At 42.3% G+C, this 23,405-nt stretch overlaps 1 protein-coding gene and 2 long non-coding RNA genes across 8 annotated transcripts in view; 1 reads left to right on the forward strand and 2 right to left on the reverse strand.

Annotated features, from left to right (window-relative positions):
- Positions 1–1,193, reverse strand: part of USP46 (ubiquitin specific peptidase 46) — a 29,923-nt gene extending 28,730 nt beyond the window's left edge. For both annotated transcript variants that reach the window (XM_084517659.1, XM_084517658.1), the window contains exon 1: positions 925–1,193. In XM_084517659.1, the coding sequence (XP_084373785.1) occupies positions 925–960 (36 nt within the window). In that variant the 5' untranslated portion in view covers positions 961–1,193. The remainder of the gene's footprint in view (positions 1–924) is intronic.
- A 5,538-nt stretch (positions 1,194–6,731) lies between these two features.
- On the forward strand, positions 6,732–9,258 carry LOC311435993. Of its 4 annotated transcripts, none has more exons than XR_014692522.1 (5): positions 6,732–6,848; positions 7,068–7,226; positions 7,931–8,041; positions 8,441–8,556; positions 8,980–9,258. It is a non-coding gene; the product is annotated as an uncharacterized lncRNA (long non-coding RNA). The 4 variants fall into 4 exon arrangements; XR_014692523.1 differs by having other exon boundaries at positions 6,732–6,758; XR_014692524.1 differs by having other exon boundaries at positions 6,733–6,763.
- Positions 9,259–11,653: 2,395 nt separating this feature from the next.
- On the reverse strand, positions 11,654–15,428 carry LOC311435994. Of its 2 annotated transcripts, XR_014692526.1 has the most exons (3): positions 15,283–15,428; positions 13,683–13,853; positions 11,654–13,542 (listed from the first exon to the last, which is right to left on the reverse strand). It is a non-coding gene; the product is annotated as an uncharacterized lncRNA (long non-coding RNA). The 2 variants fall into 2 exon arrangements; XR_014692527.1 differs by having other exon boundaries at positions 11,654–13,853.
- Between the last annotated feature and the right edge of the window lie 7,977 nt (positions 15,429–23,405).

Genomic DNA, 23,405 nt, shown 5'->3' on the forward strand with positions numbered 1-23,405 from the left:
TCCGTTCTCCAGGGCAGGCGAATGCCACGTGTGGCATCGCCAGCACAGGGCGTGCTGGGGCACCACATGGGGGGAAGCTGGCAACTGCGTGGAGCTGCTCTTGAAGAACCTGGAAATAAGGGGGGAAAATACAGACTAAAACAGCAAGGCATGCAGAAATCGGCTTCTCTTCTGCTTGCGTTGGTGTGCGTAGCGCTCACCCACGTCTCTGGGAAGTTTATGACAGTCTCACCGTGCTGGTGGATGTTTGACTGACAAACTTTACGCTGTCCCCCCCGCCAAAAAGTTTTGAAAATCTAAAACCAATCAGATGCTCCAAGTTTTTAAAGCAGGGACTGAAATCCGACGGAAGCTCAGTGAAGAAGTTGTCCTGTCAGCTCTTCCTTGGGGGTGAAAGTGACGAAGTCTGAGCAAAACAAACCAGATGAGGGATGTTTCCGTGTTCCCTCCTGATTACCTAGGCTGATTTGGAGAAAGCTAAGTGCTTTCTGCAGCACCAGAAGAGCCCTGATGTCAGCTCGAAAGGCTTCCTTGATGCATCCCGACCCCACAGCCTGCTATGGGGCACCAAACCATCCTCGTTTTCTGCCTCCTCCTGCCCGCAGGAGACCACGGGGCGCCTGGCTGAGAGGATCAAAAGGGGTGACTGAGTTGTGGTGGGCTCGGAGCCGATCAGGGGGCTCCCCAGCAGCGTTATTAGGGCCGAAAGGGGGAGGGCAGGCTGCGGCTCCCCCTCCAACGCGTGTCCGGGGGGGCACCCCCGGGCCTCCCGGGACACGGCGGCTCTCGGGCGGCCCCCGCAGCCCGGGCAGGTCCCGGGGCAGGTCCTGCCCGCCCCCCCCGTCGCCTCCCTCCTTCGGGTTGCGGGGGAGACACCCCCCGGTCCGGCCCCAGCGGGGCCTGCCCCCCGCCCGCCGCACTCACCATATTACAGATGGAGGCGATGTTTCTGACAGTCATCGGGCTAAAGGTTGCAGCGATCCCGCAGCGCCATCTTTACGAGGTGAAAACGGCCCCGCTCATGGTGCCAGCAGCGCACGGAGGCAGAGGGGGCGGCGGCAGCGGCAGCAGAGCTTGGGCTCCGGCAGAAAGAAAGGCGAGAGGAGGGGAGGGGAGGGGATGGGCCGGCCCGGGCACCCCCAGTGCCCCCGGGGGGGGGGGAAGGACCTGCCTGTCCCCTGCTTTTCCCCCCGGGCCGGCGGCTTCAGCAGCGCGGCTCCGGCAGCCGCATCCCCGCTCCTCCCGCCTCTGCCGCGCCTCTGCGCCGAGCTCGCCCTTCCTCCTCCTCCTCCTCCTCCTCCTCCTCCTCGCCCGGCGCTCCATGGTCCGCTGGGAGGGGAGGGGAAGGCTCAGCGGCAGGCAGCAGCGTGGGGGAGTGAAGGCAGAGTCGGGGCACGGCCGGGGAAGTGACAGCCCCGGGACCCGCAGGCTCCAAAACTTGGTGCCTTCCCGCAGCCAGCGGGCACCGGCACAGAAGTTGTACATGTACCATGGCCATACCGTGAGGTGTGTCACTGCTGAAGTGCTTGCTCACAAGGTTACTTTGCAAGGCATTTATACAGCGCTGATCATGTCTCAGTTCCTCTCCACTCCAATAAATAAAAGCCCATGCTGTTCTCCAAGGTCTGAGTGTATTAAGAAGTATGATAGCATCAAACCTACACTCATGACAAGAGGTAAGAGGATGTCAGTTATCTAACTTGTGGCCACACAGCAAATTTGGAGACGTATGGCACTTACCTAGGACACTGCCTCCTAGAATTCCTCTTTTCCTTCAAAGCATCGCTGTTTCCAGCAGAAGCTTAAAGCCCGCACAGTGTTCCTGCCTGTGCTGAGGAAATCATTCAGAGAGAGAACTGCTAACTTTTGTGTAAGCACCTCAGCTCCTAACAGCACCTGGCAACATGGCACACTTGTGCTTGGCTACACTTTCCAATTCATCATGCTAGAACATCATAATTTCACCCCATATTAGAGGATTCATAATAAAAGTAGGAAATGTGCCAGTTTAATGATCATTTAGCACCAATTTTTTGCTCTTCAGCCACAGATCCAGCCAGGAAAAAAGAAAACTTTCTCACTTGAAATGGGGGTGAGTGCTTTGGTATTCTGCTGCTGTTGTCACTTCCAGGACTAGAAAGTTTATTTCCGTAGCTTTTTGAAAATAAAGTGCTAAGTAAAGCAGCAAATGCTAGCTGCAAACACTATAGGAACTGTATAAATAAAGAACAGTGAACAATTGTTTCCACTCTACAGCATTGCCCTCTCTCTTCATAACAAACAACTAACCCTGTGTTTCTTCGGAGTGTTAAACAAAGAGGGAAAACAAAGGGCTATTTATAACCTGAGAGCGCTTATATAATTTCTGTTGAAAGGTCAAAAAATGCCTTCTGCATTTACTTCTGGATCAGTCTTTGTCTCAATTGGTTATACACTTCAGCTGTGATTCTGTGAACTTATTTTACTACATAATATCAGTACCTACTGTAAATATCCTCTTTGGCTAGCCGAGGCTTGGACTTTGCTAACACTTTCCATCTGAAGGTCTCAGACTATGCAAACATTCACTCAGACTTGTCAAATTACTGGGTGGCAAGTTAATATCTTAATTTACAAAGAAAATAGGCAACAAAAAATTCAGTGAGTTGTCCGAGTGTGAACAAATGAGGACAGATACATTACAAACCCTTCAGAATACTGAGACCATAATTTTTACGTTGATTTCAGTTGAGAAAAAGAAACTTCAGTGCCACTTGTTCTTATAGTATAGAGTCTTTATTCTTGAAAATACAGAAAATGTCTGGGTTTCTCATATTTTTCTGCAAGGCAAGACAGTATACTTTGTGTAAATATTAGGCAAAATCATTTTGACCTTATTTGGGCTACATAACACCATCAGCTTTTAGTATAGCTCAGCATTACCTTCAGTGGGAAAGAGCAGCTCTTGGGACTGTCAAACTAATAGGAATTCATATGAGTTGGGGCCATTTGAAAAGTAAAACAATTGTTCTTTCCTGTAGAAAAAAAGAAAAAAAAAGACAGTAGTAAATCTCATGACAGTCCCTTCCTAATGTTACAAACAGAAATTTTCCATGCAGCTTGGCCCCCATTGCAGAACAGATTGGGAACTTCAGTACTGTGCCAAATGCCAGCTTGCAGCCCGTGGACTGAGGCTATGGTGCCTGCTTCACAGCAGGTCAACAGAAGCCACTCTACTTCTGAAGTTCTAATGATAAGAGCAGGTTGTAGTCCCACAAAAAAAAAAAAAAAAAAATCATGGCTGTGCAAGGAAAATGTGTGTATGAGGGCAGGGGGGTCTGGAGTGGCCCTTAGTCTAGAAAAGTGGCCCTTTCTTCTTCAAGACACTATCAGCTTTACAGCTGCTTCTACCAATTTCTTCAAATTATGAGTTTTTGTTTTTAATTTTAATCACAGTAATCATTATCTACAGAATCTCAGCAAGTCATATTGTTACCTACTGAGTATAAAGCATAGAGGATGGAAGTTTACGTTAAATTCATCTGTGAATCTAGCCTACCTTTGCTAATATAAACATTATACCAGCTGGCGGAGAGGGAGTACTCTCCCTTCCCTTTTCTCAAAAATTCTTTTTACAGAAGAAAACACACTTTTACAGTATCTGACTTTTTTTTTTTGCCATTAAATATTAGATTCAGAGGTCCCAAAACAGCAAAAGAGATGCAAATACACCAGAAGCCTATTGAGTAGACAAAATAAGCTAATAGTTCACAGTTCTACAGTCATAACCATTAAACAACTTAATTTACAAGCAGGCAGTTGAGGCCTTTACAGTCAGTTTGTTGCTCAATAATGGCCTAGAGGTGTGATTATCTCACAATATCTTCCTCTTTTTTTTTTCTTCTGCTAAATGGCATTTCAAAAAAAAAAAAAAAAAAAAAGATGTATTAGGAGCCTTGAACAACAACAACAAGAGAACTTCTATATATTAGGCTATTTGTTTATTGATTTACCAAGTATTCATCTTCCCTGACACACTACTCAATTTAAAATATTGCCATGTGTTTCCATATGGTACAGGTGCTTGTAGAATGGCCTTTTTATAAGGTACTTCAGCAAGTTCACCAGCAAACTTTACTGGCATTTTCCTTGGCTATACAAAATGGGCTTTCAGTTGGAAAAACACTGTTTGATTCTTAATCCTTAAGTATTGCCTAGAAAGAGATGACCAAATCTTCTAGCCATGGAGGTAATTTACCAAACAAGAAAAGACTCACTGAGGAAAAATAACAGAAATGTATTATTTCTGCCTCTGGAAAGGAAATAACAAGTCTGATTTGCCCTCCTCTTCTCTAAAGACTTTATTATTTTTGTTCTATTCTACAGGTTCTAATTTTAACTAACATACACACTGAGAACAAACCACAAAGGCTATTTTGACAGTACACAGGCTGAAAGTGGCACTTAGTCTATTTTGAGTATGAATTTAAAATAGCCCTTTCATTTTATGTAAATTGTGGCATAAATTAATCAAATTACACTTCTATTAAGTTAGCATCCCACAGTTCCCGTTTTTGTTTTTAAGGCACAGTCTTATTGCACTGGACACAGTGCAATACATACACAAAGTAAATTGTCCAACTTTTTTGTTAAAAAAACAAAGTTTTAAAAAGCTGTTTGGTCAGGTCCCAAATCTACTGACTATTTAATGTGGATGGCTACTGACATCATCAGCAAAGACTGATGGTCACATCCAAGATTTTCCTTCATATCAGCGTGAAGAACAGTCAAATTGAAATGAAATATTTGTGATAATTGTGCATTTTAATGAACTCAGTGTGATGTTTTTGAACAAATGAAAATCTGATAGCTTAGAAAAGTATCAAATATCAAACTATTAATAGCCTTGAGATTAAATTTATGCATCTCATAAAGAGACTTTGAGGAGTAGAGCAGCAACCTTCAAGACCTGAGCAGCTGGATTTAGATCACCAAACTAAAAAAAAAAAAAAAAAAAAAAAAAAAAAACAGCTTTAAATCCACAAGATAACACAGGCCTACAGCTGTCACTTATCAGAGTTAAAAATGCAAGCCTCCAAACACTCTTCTTGATGACTGCCTACATCTTGTAGTCAGACTGAAGTCTGCTGACATGGTTGACCAGGCACTTGATAGTTCTTCCTGGGCACGTGCAGAACCTGCTGACCCCTCACATTGGCAACAAGCAATGGCTCAACTTCATCAAGAGGTGACCTGAGTGGGACAAACGTAGCATGTAGGTACTTGTATCTTAAGTACCGTTCTTGTAACAAATGTCCTTAACTGTCCCATCCCCCCAAATACTTTTGTGTTCGCTGGTCAAGCTTTCATGATAACTGGCACAGATGGTAGAAATGTAAAGGCTTGGTGCCACTTCATCCTATTGACTACGTTACAATGAAGGGCTGATCTGATTTATCTCTCTGTAGAAAGTCATTGCAGAGAACTCTGCATGAAATAACCTGAAGCAAGGTGACTCCAAATGCTCATACCCAGGGAATGAATGTCTTGCCTATAGCCATGAAGACTTCTTTTGAATCCTGAGGTACTCACAATATAGGTATTGGCACAAACATCTGCAACAGTGTTTTTCTGTCTACACATTGATAGTTGCTTTAAAAGTAACTAGAAGTGACAAGAAAATATCTAGAACTATCCCTCAGTTGTAACTATGTGACTGCTTGTGGTCTGTCGCAAGATGAATCAAACCAACTAGCTTAGATTTGCTGATTGTAATTTAAATGTAGGGATTAGAAAACTCTCAGAGATAGCGACCAAGCTGTAGTTTTCTTCCCACACTCTGACAGGTAGGTGCTGTTCAGGTGGCAACGCAGCATGAGCCAGGAGGTGCCATTTCTCACTGAGGCAGGAAGGTAAGAAATATCAGCAGTACACCCACTGTGTGCCAAGCTGGGACTCCTGCTGAGTCCAGAACTCTCCAGGAACCAAGGTGCCATGGCTCCATCTCCTACCTCTGCTAGGAATTACTGACACATGGCTCATGCTAGCCTGCTTGTACTCATCATAAAGTCTCCTAGCAGTGCCAGTCAGCCATGCCCCTTGGCTGAGGTGGCACAGGGGCAGCCTGCATCCAGCCGGGACACTGTGTGTGCTGCCTTGCAGGGCAGCAGCCTGGGGCCACCTCAGCACTGGGTGAACTCCAGCCATGCTCTGGGGACCTGCACATGCCAGGGAGGGCATCAGTGATGTGCTGTGACACCAGTGAGGGTATTAGTGTGGGCTGGAGGCTTAGCTCTCTATCCTTGCAGACAAACCCTAAGCCTCCTCAGGCAGGGTTTGTGGGGTTACACAGATCAGCTGCACTGAGCCGCTCAAAACCGCTCTGCAGCCACCACCTCACACCAAAGATGCTTTAAGTTTAGGCATACTAGAGACCTGCAGATCTTTAATTTGGACCGAGCTGAACACTGGCGTCCCAGGCCGCGGGCCCGCCGCTTACCTGACGGCAGCAGCGAGGTGAGGGGAACAGCCCAGCACCATTTATCGCAGGGGGATCCGAGAGGAACCAGCAGCACCCACCCCCTCCGACGGCCGCCCCGAGGGGCCAGCCAACAGCTACTAGCTACTGCCGCCCCGCCGCCTTTTATCGAGGGGCGTGCGAGTCACGTGTGCCGGCTCGACCAATAGGCAGCAGCACAGGGGTCTCGCGGGAGCGGCGGGCGGTATTTAAGGGCCGGGGAAGGGCTGCCTGCCCTTTTTGCCCGCCAGACGCCGATGCGGTAACGTTGGTGCCCGCCCGCCGCCATCTTGGGTGGGGGGGGCTGGGGTGGGGCTGCCTCGCGTCTTCCCTTCGCTTATATCTTCACTTCGTATGTATTTTCCCTTCACATATGCCCTCTCGGAGCCTGGCGGTGCTCCGAGGAGTCAACACAGGGGGATAGAGCGCTTTTCCCTCACAAAAACCCAGCGCGGAGCCGCCCTCTCCGCCCTGCATCCTGTCGTGAGGCACAAGCCGCCCCTCCCTCCGCCCCACCGCCTCCCTCATCCCCCACCGCGCTCACCCCTTTCTCTCTTTTTTTCCTCAATAGTGTCGAGCCACGGGGAGGATGGCGGCAGAAAGCGTCCCGAGGTGTCGGCGGGCCTTTGGGGAGCTCCTGAAGGCTGCAGTGTGCCCTGTGTGGGTGGGAGGCTGAGCGCCGTGGGCCCCCAGGGCTGGGGTCTGGAGTCGCCCCTTCAGATGTCTGTAGGTAAGGAGGGTGCCCTGGTGGAGGGGCATCCATTGCACCCACTTGGAAGGGATCCACAAAGTCAAATCAACTCTGTCCTCACAGGACTTCACAAAAATCAGTATTAGCATACATTTGTTCCCTCTGTCTAAATTGAGCTCTTAAGGGTGTTACTCACATTCAGTGCAGTGTAGTTTTACAGCCTTCATCAAGAAAATGACATTTTTTCTGATAACCTACAATGTTTGGTTGATTGAGTAGGTATTATAAATGAACTTGACTCAATAAAATGGCTTCTCAAAAAAGGAGAGCTGGACTTGCTTAGGTTTTTGGTCTCCTCTTCTACTGTGGTGCAACAGTAGCTTTTGATATCCCTGGTGAGCTCTTGTTATAAAGTATATGCAAGTAGGTACAGAAGAGCAACAAATTAGCAGGTAATGATCAGTCTAAAATGTAGAAACAGCTGCAGGGTAGTGTCAAGGCTAAAAGCAATTTAGGCTTTAAAAACTGTTTCTTTTTAGCAGCATATTTAAAAAGACAGTTCTGTTAGCTTAAATGATCTGAATAGAAAAACATCAATGGATTAAGCCATTCACATTTTGTGCTGAATACTAATTGATAACTTCAAATAAGTGACTCTTGAGATCTAGAATATGGCTTTAAGAAGGTCTAATTAGGCATGTTGTATAAATTACACAGGAATAATTTCTTTTTGTGCTATTTAGGGGACACTTAGAAATTGCATGTTTGAAATAGTCTGGATATGGATGACCACACCTAAATTGGAGGCAGTGCTCAGAACTACTTAGGAATGAATAATACCTTCTGCTAAGAAGGTAAGTGCACTCTAATGTAAAGATAGTTACTGACCAATTTAAATCATGCTTTTTGATGATTGACAAGCTTCAAGTAAGTTATAATCTCTTCTGAGTAAATGGTAAATTCAGGTCATCTTGGTTAATAAGAAAAAATGGTATAATTTACTCCCCTTTTTAGCTTTGCCCTCTTAAGTCTGGCAGTGTCTTAAGTGGCCAACACAGAGGGGTATAAAAGCTCTCTCTCAAACCCAGAGGTGAGGCTGAAACTCTTCTTTGGATCATGTTGAGAGGAACATGTGAAACCACTGAACTTCAGAAAGTTACTGAATCAACTCTAGTGCATTCAAAATAGCTTGTAGGACAGTTCATCATCTGCTAATGTTATCTAACTGTTCCATGTTAATCATATATTTCCAGAGTTTTCAAGTGTGATGGTACTGCTTGACCACCTAGAATGCACTTCATGCACTTCATGAGCTTTTGTGATAAACAACTAGAGTCAAGAGTTGCTTCTAAATTGATCTGGTCTTCAGGTATGTAGTGTAAAAAAAAAAAAAAAAAAGGCTTATGAGGATTCTATACCTACAAAAGCTTACATTATTCCCTGCCTGAAAGTGTTAAAAAACAAAACACTAGCTTAGACTACTAGAAGGCTGTGTGGAAATTGAGAGTTTTTAGAACTGACTTTAGACTGGCCAATCTAAATTGGAAAGCATCTGAGGAAATTGGATCCATTTTTTCATACCAAGCTGGTCCTATGAGCTGGGATCTATACTACTTGTATGGGCATGTAAAATCCTGTCCTATACAAATGACATGATTTGCATTGAGAAATGCCTTTGACTTGAAGATTAGTTTCACATAGCATGGTTGTACAGTTGAATCCTAAAATGTAACTGTATATATGTCCTTTTGTGTGTACAATGGTGATTGCAAATTAAATTTTTCTTTTATAGAGAGAAAGCCGACATGTGCAAGGGATTAGAACTGATACTAAGCATGAATTTATGATTTGTTGAGTGGATGACTGCTGACTTCACCTGAGATTACTCCAGTTGTCCTCTGTGATTTGTTGTCTTGAAAGTGGAACTGGGATAAGCAATGGCTACAGCTACACATTTTCAATGATTGTTCAAACAGGAATCTAGCTACTGGTTGAAACTGAAGTTTCTTAAAGTTTTGTAACTTATTTCTGTCTGTGTATTAATTGAAATAAAACAAAGATGGTACCGGAAGCTTGTGTTCTGAAGTTCTCTCATCTGTTTCCTGTTTAAAGACTTAACTTACAAATTAATTTAAAAAGGCTTACTTAATCTTCTGAATGTCTGATCATGGTTTTCTAAAATTGAAAATGCAAAATCCAGATTAATTGGCCAACTTTTGAATTATTTCATTAGGCTGTATGTAATTTGCCTGTTCAACTAGTCAATAGATTGATACAATCTTGCTGAAGATGTAATAGTGTTCTCTTCAGGAATCCCATTACCTGCCTATTTAAAATTCACAAAAGAAAATGTCTGCTGCAATATTCCTTGTAAAGAGCAACTAGGCTGAAGATCTGTGAAGAGCAGGATCAATACTGTTGAGTAACTGAAAGCTTGTATTGCCTAGGCCAAAAATTATGACTTCAACATGAAATTTAAAATAGCAATTTCTATGCATTCTGTTACTAGCCACTGCTTCTGCAGAATGTACAAGGAAGAATTTAAGACAGTTAGAAATACCTTAAGCCATTTCTATTGACATGCAGGTCAGTGAATTAGTGCAGGTTAAGGGCCAAACTTCCTTAAATACAAACTTTCTTAAATATCCTTGAATAGATTAAAATTAAAACCGTAGCAGGAAGTATATTTCTAGTTACTCTTAAAATTTCTAGTTATTCTTTGCTGAAATATCTTAAATGGGGTGATTTAGTGATCCATTATTCACAGCTTGTCAGGCTTACCTGAAGTGTTTTCATTTCCTCTGGACTACTGTACTAATGAAAGAAACCTAAATTTCAAGTACATCAGAAGTATTTTTAATCTATATTAAGCTGACAATGTCTTAATTTCTGTCCTGAGAAAGGCCATTTTCCTACAAGCTGTCAGATGTCTTATAGACCTCTATCTTCTCCAATCATGCTCAAGGACTAAATCTTAGTCAAGTCAGTTTTTGTGAATGGTTTCATGCTCTGGATCCATTCTGCCCTGTACAGGTTTTGTAGCTCTTGATTCTCTTCTGTACTTGTACACTAGATTAGTTACTAAATGTGTTCTATTAATTATTAATCTTGTTTGATAGCTTGGGTTGGTGATTTCAGTGAGTTGTCTACACTTTCAGATCTTTCTGAAGGAGGTAGAAGTACCCTATGGTGCTTAGGGTTGGAGTTTCCCTTCACAGATTAACTAGTCATCCAAACACTGGCATTAAATTCCATTTGCTGCTCTGTCCACAAGGTTCTCAACAGAATCAAGATCTAGAGTCTCTGCAGTTTGTTAGTGTTGACTTTTTTTTCAATATCAATGCTGAAACAGCTCTGAAATGTTTTCACTTCTGAAAACTAGTCATTTATTTCTCTCCTTTCTGTATTAAGGACTTGAGCACTCTAAAGGTTCTATTTGTAATGTAGCTGTAGGGCCCTTGGAGGACCTATTTGAAGGCTTAAAGGCTTGAGTTGGGCTTTGTGCTTGCCCTTTCAGAGACTTGTTTTGTCAGTCATTACTTTTCAACTTCACGGTGTGTATTTGGTGACAATTTTATTCGCATTTCTTATTCTTGGTGAGTACCATTGAATCCTAATGACTTGGTCCTTATTCACTAATTTGTTCTAATAAATTTTAGACAGGTTCTTGTTGGTGTCTTACATGATAAAGCAGTGAGGCAACCAAAGGGTTTAGGATTAGCGTACAAATAAAGTTAAAAATTGATAACGATTAAATCAGCTCATTTGTCCTGACCACCATTCTGTGGGGCTGTGTGCCTGAGGCTGTGCAGTTCACTGAAGAGAGCTGATCTGTGCAAATGTAATCCTTTAAGCAAGGTTGTAATATTGGAATTTTTCTCTTCATTGGAAAAGTGAAGACTAATGGGGCAAAAACAGGTTTACTGGAGAACAGTCATCAGCTAACTGCTTGGTTTATGCTGTCACAGATCAGTATTAACTAGCCTTGTTTCTGGCTAATTGGCATCAGGACAGATTCTGTCATTATATAAACTTCTGTGTGTATGGTTTGTATGTTAGGGATCGTAGGAGAAGCTGGGGAGGGAATAAGGATGGGTGAGAGCTACTATATAGCAGTACTATTTAACTGTGCGTTTTTGTTTATTCTGGCTATTGTTTGCAAATTTAAGAATGCTGCTTTGGCTTTTTGTTGACTAAATCTGCAGGAATGTTAAGTTTGTTCAGCAAGACTGGAGATAGCCTGGTCAGGCAGGAGTAGGGAGGGTTTTGCATGTATTTAGTGTTTTAGCAGGCAGCTGAAAAGCATATTTCCTACTTCAGTTCCTTTTAGGAAGTTGTTACAACTGATTTTGAGACTGTGGTCAAAGGAAATGCAAATCAAGATGAAGTATGCAACATGCTTAGAGAGCAGCCTCATACATAGCAGAACAGTTGTACATAACTTTTAAAGGGAGTCTAAAATGATCTTGGCTGGGGAGGTTCTTTTATTAAATAGGAGGAAGAAGAGGGGACAACAAGAAGACTACAGAGGAAACAGTGGAGCACCTCGCTCAGAAGAGGAGACGATGAAAGGTTCTGTTATTACATGGAAGGCAAGTATTTTTCTGGAAATAAGCATCTGTACTGGTCTAGTAATAGGGTTGTTTTTTGTTGATGGTGTTTTTTGTTTTTCATTTTTTTAAGCATTTAGAGGATTTGCTTGGAATGTGAGCAGCTAGTTCAAAAGCTAGTTTAAAAGTTTGTTAGGCCCGACTTGGAAAGAGATTTTAATAAGGATTTTGGTTCTTTCTGGGGGAGCTTTAGTTTCAAATATTTTAGCTCATTAGTATCTCTTGGTAAAGCCATTTAACCTTTATTTAAAATTTAGGAAGATATTTGTTAGACCAGTGAGTAAGTTTGTGATTCTGCAGCTGGAAGACCTAGATTCTGGTTAATCCTGGGACTTCACTGAGTGAAAAACAGCAAAATAGCTGTAGGGTGAGGATCTAAGATGGATGCACTTGTGCCCAAGAAACAATGAGTGCACATCCCACGCGTTCTGGTTTGGATCCATGCAAGCAGGCATTTCCTATAAAACCAGAGTTTCTTTTTGTATTCATGAGATATCAGGTATGTACAGAACACATTTTCTTAAAGCTTTCAGCATTTGGCTTCAGAAGCAACTGGCATTGGGTTCTTCAACACATCAATGCTTTTGTTTATCTAAGTAAAGGTGGAAGCTGCACGACCTTCCCTGACATTCACTGCTGCAAAGAGGGTCTCTTCTGTTCAGTGGACTTTGATGTAAAGATCAGAGATTTCTTCACATGCTTTGATATTTCAGTTCTATGGTTTTGACTCAATGCATGAATACTGAACACTTCAATACTGAAAACTCATACTCTTTCAGATTAAGGCGTAGAAGCTGAGAACAATGACTTATCTCCAGATTTTACTGGAGGTATGTGTTTGCTCTAAGGCACAAAGTTAATTTAACCCACAATATACATTTTAAATTAAACTCTTGAGCAGGAGTAATTGGAAATAAGCAGAGTCCTGGGAAGAGCAGTGTGCACAAGACCAGAGGATGAAAAAATGTTGGGAGTTCCAGCTTTTAGCACTTTTAGGGCTTGGAGGCAACAAGAGATGCAGGTCCCTAGTTTGTCTCATGTGGTAGCAGGTGAGGTCACTTGTTATTTGCTTGTTATTTCCTTCTCAGTGGTAAATTGCACACCAAAGCAGAGGTGGTATGTGGCCTATGAGTCAGTGTTTTTTAGGCCTCCTCCTGAGAAGTGAAGGTGAACTTGAAGTTGTATAAAGGAATTTGGTTTAGGTTTTATTACTGCTGCTGCCATTGAGCCTTATTACAGCTGATGTGGGAGGATGAATCCCAGCTTGTTTGGTTATATCATGATCTGTCCCTTAAAAATAGAAAATTATCTCATGCAGTTCAGAAAGTGAAAGAAAATAGGAGTTCTATAAAAAAATATCTGCAATTTATCTGCACACTACTTGAAAAGTTTGCTAACAGTTATGTCCCCAGGAATTTAGTACTGAATCCTATTAGATTAATTGCTTCATGCTTTTTTCCAAAGTGTAAACTTAAAACACATAAACAAACTTTGTTAGGAAAGTAACCAGAAGGGAACAAAGCCAAGAAAAGTACACAGAAGGATGAGTTTGTTTCCAGAAATGTGTTATCTCCTACATACCCAGACTCGAGATACTGATTTCAGGTCCAGTATGGCACAAGCTTTCTGGGGTTACTTTTATGCTGCAGTACATTTTTTTCCAGCTACCCATGGTTTTCCTCAAAATGGCTGTTTTAGTCTTTGCTGTCACCATTTCAGTTTACAGGTTGGTTATGGCCTCTGTCCTTTGTTGTGTGATATAAAAGATTAAAAAGAAACAACATTAAAAAGAAACAAACCAAGGCGTAAATCACACTTGGCTATATTCAAAAAGATGCTGCTACATCCCTACTTGTTGTAGGGAGAGCACCCCTGTTTCAGGTACCTTAACTGTAGGTGCTATCTTCTTAGTGGTGCAGATGTGGCCTGGTTCCCTCTGCGTCACATTGAGGCTGAGAAGTCCTCCTGGTGGAGGAAGGTCCAGTCTGTGCTCTTGGTCTGACCTGGAGAGTGATGCTCCATTTCCTACATCTTGTGGTTAAAGGAAACTGCTCTCCTAATCACACAAATAAACAACAGGGTGATGTATTTTATGGTTACCTCTGCTTTTTCTTTCAAATTAATGCTCTACTGATGCATCTCTTTTGACTCATGGTAAGTATTTCATGCCTTCTCACCTGACTTGAGATAAGACTGCAGAATGTCGATGTACTGTGAGTCAAAGCAGGAGGCAGAACTATAGGTACTCCTACAGATTGGTCCTATTAAGCTCTACACCAAGTCTCTCGTCCTTCCCAGGCTCCAATTTTCCTCTGCAGGAGCCGTAATTTTCACTCATCATGGAGCTTCCTTCCTTCAACCAATTTAGGAACGCTCAATAGACTTACCATAGTATCAGAGGCTTGTTGTTACCATTTCTCAGAAATGGCAAACAAAAAGCTACCTTGAATTGACTGAGAATACGGTGAAGCAACAGATTTTAATAAATGCTAAAGATACAAAATTAGAGGGGCTAAACAAAAATCTAACTTTAAGATAGGGGAAAATATCAACTCTGCCTTGTAGCTATCCAGACAACTCTGATTAATGCTTAAAATTTCTGACAGTGTTGAACTGATTTTTCAAATCACCAAAACCATCATTTTTTTTCTTCTTGTGCCTGGAAGGATGCATGTTTTTGAGGTGAGCAGGAAGAGAAAACTGATGATTGCTGTTGTTGTAATTCTGTAATGAATTCAGCACCACCTGGCTTACGCACTACATAATCTGTAGTCCAATATTTTTATAAACGCTTTCCTTGAACTATTTTCTCACTTTCTTTGGAAATTGCTAAAAAGAAAGCATACCGAGAATTTATCACAAAACACTGAGGACTCAAGTGTTCTTATTTATGGCATTTAGAGAGAGGTTGATGGTTTTCCTTCTTAAGTTATGACTACTAATTGTTTGCAGCTTCAGTTATCAGACCAGTGCTCTCTCTGCATGTTATTGGTATGTTCTGGATATAAAATAAAGGGGTAAAGAAACACAGGGAAGAAATGCCCTCTTAAATATCCCATGCATCTCACTGCTTCACAATGCTCTGAGTTACAGAGCTGCTCTCACTTCACGAACTGCAAGCAGGTACAGCATTTATGTAGTGAGTAACAGCTGCCATCTAACCCTATTTTATGTGGAAAGAGAAAAAGGGTACTACCATTGAATTTTTATAGAAAGCTTTTACAGTTTCATTTTTCTTAGACGTCATCCAGGTAAACCCCAGTGTGATGGAGGAGCTGCTATGGAGATCTGTCAATGAGGTCTTCAAATCTAAGTGGCTTTGAGACTGATGTCTGACACGATTTGAGGTCCTGTCCTCAGTTGTGCTTCTGTGTTGTCTCAGCACCCTGCTAGCCCTGCTCTGTGCTGGGCTACCAGGTGTCCTGGCATGGCCTGAAGGGTGTGGGTTACATAAAGTCAGGTTATTAATACCATTTCTCACTTACCGTCGTGCTGCTGACCTGAACTCATTTCTGCTCTTGTTCAGCAGGGTGTCATGAGCTTCCAGCTTGACTCATGCAGTTTACCTTTGGTTTTCTCTTTAAGAATCATGATCTTTATTCTTCCATAAAAGTGATCTGTTCTTCCTCCATGGCTTCTGCAGGTAAATTCTGAGTATCAGTGATTTATTGCCATTTCACCACCTCTTGTTTTTACTTAAAGTAATAGTGCTATTACCAAGTCTGCCTTAAGAAGGTTATTTTTCATCTTCCCTATATCTTGGGAACAGAGAAAAAAAGTCCCTTGTAATCAGCATCTCTGAAGTAGTTACAGCCTGTGTTTTAAACACCTTTGTTCTGTTTTTTATTCTGCTGGACTTCTGTAGTTTATATATTTTTACTGCCCTGACATCCGAGTACAAGTTGCACAGTTTGAGAAGGTTTTGTACAGAATACAGCATGCAAAATGCTGCTGCCATTTTCTCAAGGAAAAATAAATCAGAGGTGAATATTTCATGTATTGAAAAGGAGATGGTGAAGATTTTTTTTTCCTTCCAAGTAAATTATTTTTAGTTGTCAGCTTTCAAAGCTCCAAGTAAGAATATGAAATGGATCATCTGTTTGCTTGTATTCGCAGCTGCATTTCAGATCCACTCTGACAGAATTTCTCATGGTAGATTCTATAAATTGCATGTTTTGAAGTGATCTAAAGATTTTTAGGACAGGGCATTTCAGAAGTATCCAGAATTGGATTTTTCCAGTCTTTTTGAAATTAGTGTCATTGTTGATGTTGAAAGAGCAAAGCTTGTCCAGCGCTTAATACTTTTGAAAAGCTACTGATGGTTACTAAAAGCAAAACCACTGGTGTTCCTTAATAACTTCAGGTGGCAGGGCAATTTAAGTTACTGCCATATGGCAAGACACAAAATCAAAGTCAATATGAGAATTGTGATCAAAATTTACCCAGAGCAGATATGAAATTGTCAAAGACAGAGCAAAGTGCAGGCATTTTGTAAATCTCAGTATGCCTTCTTTGCATTGAAGCTAAGCTAGTCTTTCTTCTTGTTTGATAGCATATATATATATATATATATATATATATATATATATATATATCAAAATCAGAAGCATTTCACGCACTTCACGTTTCTGATCTATAATGTAGCAAGAGGTGGGATGTTCAATACCAGTCATTGGTTATCAGTGTCTGTAGATGGATAGCCTAGGAGGCTGACATACTTTGTTCACAATCATAACCTGCTACAAATGTGCTCGAAACACAAGGCATATGATGAAGTATGTTACATAGCAACTCAGTAATGTTGCTTTAAAAGCTCATCTGATTTTTTAATCTTAGATAATCTTTCCTCTCTAAATTTGTTTGCAGGCAGCTTGTCCAGTAAAATTTTTTTCATTTAGGTACTTGCTGTTAATTCAGCTAAAAGCAAAACAAAAAACAAGGGTAATACGGACCACTCTTGGAGGTCCCAGCCAGCTCAGCTTCTGTGGGGCATTATGGCTTCAGGAAAGTGCTGGGGTTGAAGAGAAAGGTAATGGAAATGGATGGGGCTTCTCTACACCTCACCTACCCATGGAGGTTTGCAGCCAGCCAGCTGCATGGCAAGATAGGGCACAGTGCCCTCATTCAGGAATTCAGTTCCTTTTCTCTCCAGGAGCTACAAATGAGCCTAGAGGGATGTGATAACTGCAATGTAAAAAAGAGTCGACTGTAATTTATATAGAATCAGCCCTTGTTGGAGTAGCACAGAGAAACACAGAAAATAAGCCCACAGGGAACATGGTAAAATTGCATTTACGCTCCTTGCAGGAAGCAAGCCAATCTGGTTAGACCTAATTTTGTGGGGGGTATTATGCTATAGGAGCCTGGATATGTCCTACGGGACTTGATTTTCCATAGTGCTGGGCATCCAGCAGCAGTGTGGGACTTCTAGCATTAATGATTTTATCACACCAATAACTATGATATTCTGCAACTGTTTTAAGTAGCTGGAATTAGGAGCAAATACGTCTCCTTATTATCATACTTCTATAAATAATGGATTTTACTGCATTGAGAAAATGAATTGTATAATAATAATGTGTTATCCATTGCCTCATGGTACCCACTGTACAACAGCCAAACACCTTAGCTGTCCAAAGACAAAAGTGCTATTTTATTTCAGGATATACTTGTGTCCCATTTATGAGGAGAATCTTAGATCCTCTGCATAGAGTCACAGAACTGCTTTTTACCACGTGAGAGCTTATAGCAGGTTTACCCTGATTCAGAGCAACATGAAAAGGAACTTCTTTTAGTCCCAGGACTGATAAGATTCAAGCAAAATGTCTTATTTAAGTCTCTGGAACCTAATTAATCATAACAAAAAGACTTTTTGTCTTGTGAAGGAAATATTATTAGCATATCAAAACCAGGATACTGGGTATAATCCAATCACTTGCCTTGTTCAAGTGAAATCATGGGTTAGCTTGAAAGGAAGAAAAAAAAAAAAGATTGAACAAGGGGTGAAATGCTGAAAAGCACATGCTGCTGAAAAACACTGCATTGTATCATCAACTAAGGGAAAAATAAGTTGTTATAAAACTTCTTTTTGAAAACTAAGCTTTGTGTATTTCAGTTTTGAAAATCTCAGCCTTACACAAAGCAAAGGGACAATGAAAGAAAATTATCCTGAGAGCTGCACCAAGGTCTCTGTGAGCACTTGTAGGACCTGAACCCACCACTAAAGCCAGCGAAGGGTTAACAGGCAGCACTGAAGGAATGTGAAGTTGTTTGGATGGGATTGGAGAGAAGAGCAGTGGCTTCTTCCTCTCTGCCTTTATTTTGTAACTCAAAAACAACAAAAAACCCACAATCCCACCCTGATAGCTGAGACGTTTGCTAAATGGTTGTTAATAATAACCATATCAATCTCGTTTTAGAATTACTGCAGATCTATGCCAGAGCCTGGTGACTTTTATTACAGAGACAGGCAGCCTGTGCACTGTTTTGTACTCATTTAATCTCAGCATAGTGAGGAAAGCAAGTACGTTTTGTTCTCAGAATGATTTTTAAAGGGGTTTTGAAACCATTAGGCTTTAATCTTTCACCACCTGTATTCAAGACTGTACTGGCCTATCCTCTTACTTCTTTTTTTTTCTACATATTCAACTTTTAGCAAGTAAATGGGAAGAACATCATCAAGCTTTCCTTCTTGTTCCAGCCTGAGAGCAAGGTACTTAACAGCACCACAGTGTAACTAACACTTGAGATGATTTTCAGCCGATAGCAAAACACTGAGGGATGAAAATGAATGAATGCAAAGTGCCAGAAAGTCATACCTCTAAGGCTTTTTGTTACCAGAAAATGGGTCAATTTGCACTATTCTTGAGGATGCTTGTGACCTTTCTGGTAACCATCTAATTGGCTTGGCAGTGTTCAAATTACGCTTGTATTTAAAAATAATACCTAGGGCCGCTTGTTGCTGTAACGCCTAGGTGGAAGACAAAAATCTTGCTTGCTAAATTGAATGAAGAATGCCTGCTCTGCCAGAGTGATCTGCTGTCCCGGCCAGCTGCGTGCAAGCTCAGGGTGCCAGGGGCCCTTTTCAATAGGCGTATCAATTCAGTCGAACTGCCCACGCTGCTTGTACCTTTTTCACCTTCCTGATTGAAATTGGCAGTACTTGAGAATGGTATTAGGTCGTCAGCACTAGAGACAAGAACTGTTCCTTTTGTTCCCAGCACGAGTACAGTGTGAGCTTCCTCATCCTGCCACAGAGGCTGATTGGGATGAAGGGGGGAGGGGGGGAAAGTTCCCATCCTTCATCCAAAGCAAGAGCAGAGGATGACTTTTTTCTTCTCATGACTGCAGTAACAGCTTTCCCATTTTGAAAATTTAGGAAAAAAAATACAACCAGCCTTTCAAAACTCTTTTTTTTTTTTTTTTCCTGTTATTTTCTTCTGGGTATGGGTTGTGATTACTCGTTATGTATTAACACTTCAGCTATCGGCTGAGGTCGGAGCCACATTCCTTGTGTGCTGTACACGCTTGCTGTGCCCAGACAGCCTGCCTTTTGGTGAGATATGTAAAGAAAACACACTAAGAGAAGTGCTTTTCCTGCCCCAGCACCACGCCGACCAGCAGTTTGGCCCCTGCAGGGCGGTGGGACTGAAGCACTACCAGCACTAACTGCGGCTCCTCACTCTCCTAATTCATCAGATGCCCCTGGCGACAGACCGACACACCTGAAAGGGAAGCTGATATCCCTGGCTGCCTCCACTCAGATGGCTGGCTGATGCAGACAGATCTTCTTAGGAAGACTAGATCATTCCTTCAGGTTATTTTTCTCAGACGTCCCGTATAGCTCGAGCTGAGTGGTTATCAGGAAATCAGCAAGGAGCCAGATCTAGCGATGTGAAATGGCTCTGTTAGCAAGTTGTGTGTAATTCTCCTCCCTTGTATGCCCTGCAGCACTCGACTATGCAGAGCAGACTGAAGTGCTGTCTTGGCACAGAAAAAACCTATACATAAAACCTTATTTTTTAAAAAAACAGAGCCTATACATTGCTTTTTTCCCCTTCCAATAATTTAAAAGCAGATAAACTGCTACTGAATAGCTCTGACATAACCTTTTGCCTCTGCCCTCTGGAGAGACAAAGAGCAGAGCCCAGGGGAAGCGTCACCACGAGTGGACATATCTCCTGGTGACCTGAAGTGCTTTCCTGACTGAAGAGGTTTTCCTGACTGGAGTCCAAACCTGTGATAACGCAGCCCTTTTTGCAGCCACTTTTACTGTGATATCTGAATAGTGTTGGAGTCTTGTAAGCATCAATCTCTCCTGAGATAGAGGCAGGCTGCGCACAACTTGCCCAGTTACAGAGAAGACCTGTGACACAGAGGGAACCTTGGAAATCACAGCCTAGCTACTCCTAGAAAACATTCTTCACCTTGTTAATGTTTTACTAATGGGGTAGTTGCATTTTTGTTCCTTTTTTTTTTTTTTTTTTTTTTTTTTTTTTTTAACATTCCCAGGTGTGTTTGGTTTATCAGGCTTTCTTTTAGAATGTACTGTTTTAAAATCACAGCTTGAGTTAAATCCCTGGCGCCACTATTTGCTTGCTTGCTGCTAGCACCGAAGTATCACTTCATCCGCTGTGCAGTGATTCAGCTGCTACCCTTTTACAGGAGGCAAAGGAAGACAACAGCTTCCTCAAGCTTTCTCAAGAGTCAGCCTCTGACCTGTGCTGCACCTTCACCTGGGCAGGATGCGCTCTTGTGTGGGGGAGCCTTTAAAGGAGCCCCACTGTGAGAGGATCTCAAGGTCGCCGCTGTGGCAGTCCCAGAAGATCGAGCTCTGGATGAGTTATGGTCTCACAAACCTTTCATCTGGCACATACATCACTGCCACAACAGCGGGTTCACGGTGATGCTCGTAGCAGAGCTGGCCGTAAAAGTGACGTAGCGGGTGTGCTGCATGCCCTCGGTGGTGGCACCAGTTCCCACCAGGGACACCGAGAGGAGTCTCGGGGTTGTTTTAAAAAGGTTAATGAGGGAGGGGGGACTCCAGCATCGCCTCTCGCCTTCAGAGTGACCCCTATCAGGTTACTCAGAGCTCTCCTCTTACCGATGTGTGGGGTGTGACTGAAGTGTTTCTCCAGGACCAGCTCTGTCCCACTGCATTACTCATGGCAGCAAACTGGGTGACTTTAGCCTGAAAGATGTGTAGGAGGAAAACTTGCTCCAGTCAGTTCGCAGCATGAGATGACCTTGATTTTCAACACAGATAGAGTTTCTGCTGAGTTACTGGTGACACACGGTGAGCTCCTGCCAAGTCACTTACATGGGTGGCAGCAGGGCAATGTCTGGGTGCTCCTGGTTGTGGGAGAGGTGAAACTGGAGGGAAAAAATGCCTTCCAGTAAGGGCTTGTCTTTAAGAACACAGTGGGATGGGGAGAGTTGTGTATGTATAATTTACATATAATTTTATTTTCTGATCTCTGCTCAGTGGGCAGTTTGAGTTTTCTCTGTTTAAAAAGTTTCCAGTTCACCTTTTAGTGAACGTTCACCGCCAGGTGGGTGTTTGCCCCTGTCTACTGCAGCTTTAGGTCAGCTTTTGTCTCTGGTCTTTGCACTTCAGCATAAATGCTCTTTCTGCAGAGGACAGGGTCACAACCAAGAGGTGACTGGGTACAAGTAATGATGATCATAGCCTGAAGGTGAGGCTGTACTGATTCACATTGGGAGCTGATCTGCAAAAGCAAAAACTCTGGGAAGGTGCCTCTGCAGGTGGCTTGCCCTAAGCCAGCAGCAGCTTGGCTAGGCGACTCCAGCAGGGAAGGGGAGTGCATTCAGCAAGCATGTTCTTTGTCTGGGTTACTAGAAACATCTTTGAAAGAAAAAAAAAATAAATCTGCCTTTTATTTACTTTTTATGCCTTGTTTGCTCTGTTTACTTATTTGCACTACTCATTCTGGACAAAGGAGGAAGTTTCTCCTTTTTCATTCACACTCCTATTGGCAGGGTGCTCTGACTTCCGTCTTCAAAGTGCAACATGAATTCATCCAAACTAATTGCTTTTAAGAAGAAATTGAAATCATTAATACACATTTTCAGTTTGCAAGGGGTTTAGATATTAGCCGAAGCTGAACTAAGCACTAACCCTTTGGGAGCTGAAGCTCCTGCACACATTTCTCCACGCTGTTACCCAGCGGCTCGGCGATGTGGCAGTCAGCACACACACACATCTATGGCCACTTTCCTCGTAGTTAAATAAACTTTTAAAGCAAATGCTCCATTAGCTCCTGATCATCAATCTTAATGTAATAATGGGGCTGTTTTAAAGCCTGATAGGCTTTCCCCCCTATTCTATTAAAATATTTACATTGTAATAACTCAGTAGGTTTTTTTCCTAAATGGAAGGCCTGTAAGTGGGTGAAAGTATTTTAGAGCAGGGTGAGACTGAAGGGACGTGACATGTTATTGAATTAAGGGCCTTAGAAGGTGAGGGCTGTGCAGTCATAAATTCCAGGAATGCGGATGTGACTCTCCAAATGTGTATATGAAGCTGACAGGGTTTGACAGCTACCATCTGTGAACAATAACGTATAGAGAAGCACAGCTCCACCATGCAGGCTGGAATGCACCTATCAGGCTCGGAGGACTCCAGCAACTTACTACTCATTATCAGCGACCGTGGTCATGATTAGCTGCAGGGGTTGGAATGAAACTTGGAAAATATGAGAACAAAGTTCCCCTTGTTAAGGCAGAGTAATTAGTTTTATACATGCGAAGAGAAAATGGGCAGGAGACTTCCTCTCCCCCCCTCCCCTTTATTAAGTGTTTACCATCCGAGCACTGCTCAGGAACACTAAAAAACTGCGCAGTGGAAATGGATAGGCTGTTACTTCTTTCTGCATCATTGGAAATATAAGAAAATGGCTATTTTGTATTCAGGCTCTCATTCTGCAAGGGTTTTCCTGGACTTTGCAGCACAGAATGTCAGGGACGTAATTACGTGATAACTGTGTTCATGTTCCGTTTGCTCATCAAAGCTGATTTCTTGTGGTCTGTACTTTTCTGTGTTCCATCAGGGTGTAGCATTTTGGCCAAAATAAGCCTTTGAGTCAGAGCATCTTGTATGTAAAATCTCTATTTCATCAATGGAAAGCGGATCTTTGCTGTTTTCTCAGCCTTGCATATTGAAAACAAATCCGTGAATTGCCACAGGTTTATATTGCCTCTTGGTGAACACCGTGGTGTACAGAGCAGCTGAAGCCAGGGAGAAATACTGTGAATTCTCACTTAATTAAGGTTGCTCAACTTAAGGTTATCATCTTAGTGCTTAGTGTAAACCAGCACAGGCCACTCGTATGTGAAACTGTTTTCACAAGCTGAGAATCTATCCCAGAAAATGAAGGAAATTATTAAACAAGAAAAATAAAATCTATCATCTACATAATGCATGTCTCCAAGCCCACTATAATATATTTTCTTACAAAAATGACATTAATCCCAGTCTCCACCCCTTAGTCAGCAGTGAAATCCAACAGCAGTTTTAGCTCCAAAAACAAGGTGCCCGAACTTCTAGTGAGGGCATTTGACTTTGAAAAATATCCGGCAAAAACCAGTG

The sequence above is a fragment of the Aythya ferina genome (assembly GCF_964211825.1).
Source record: "Aythya ferina genome assembly, chromosome: 4".
NCBI classification, from domain to species: Eukaryota; Metazoa; Chordata; class Aves; order Anseriformes; family Anatidae; genus Aythya; species Aythya ferina.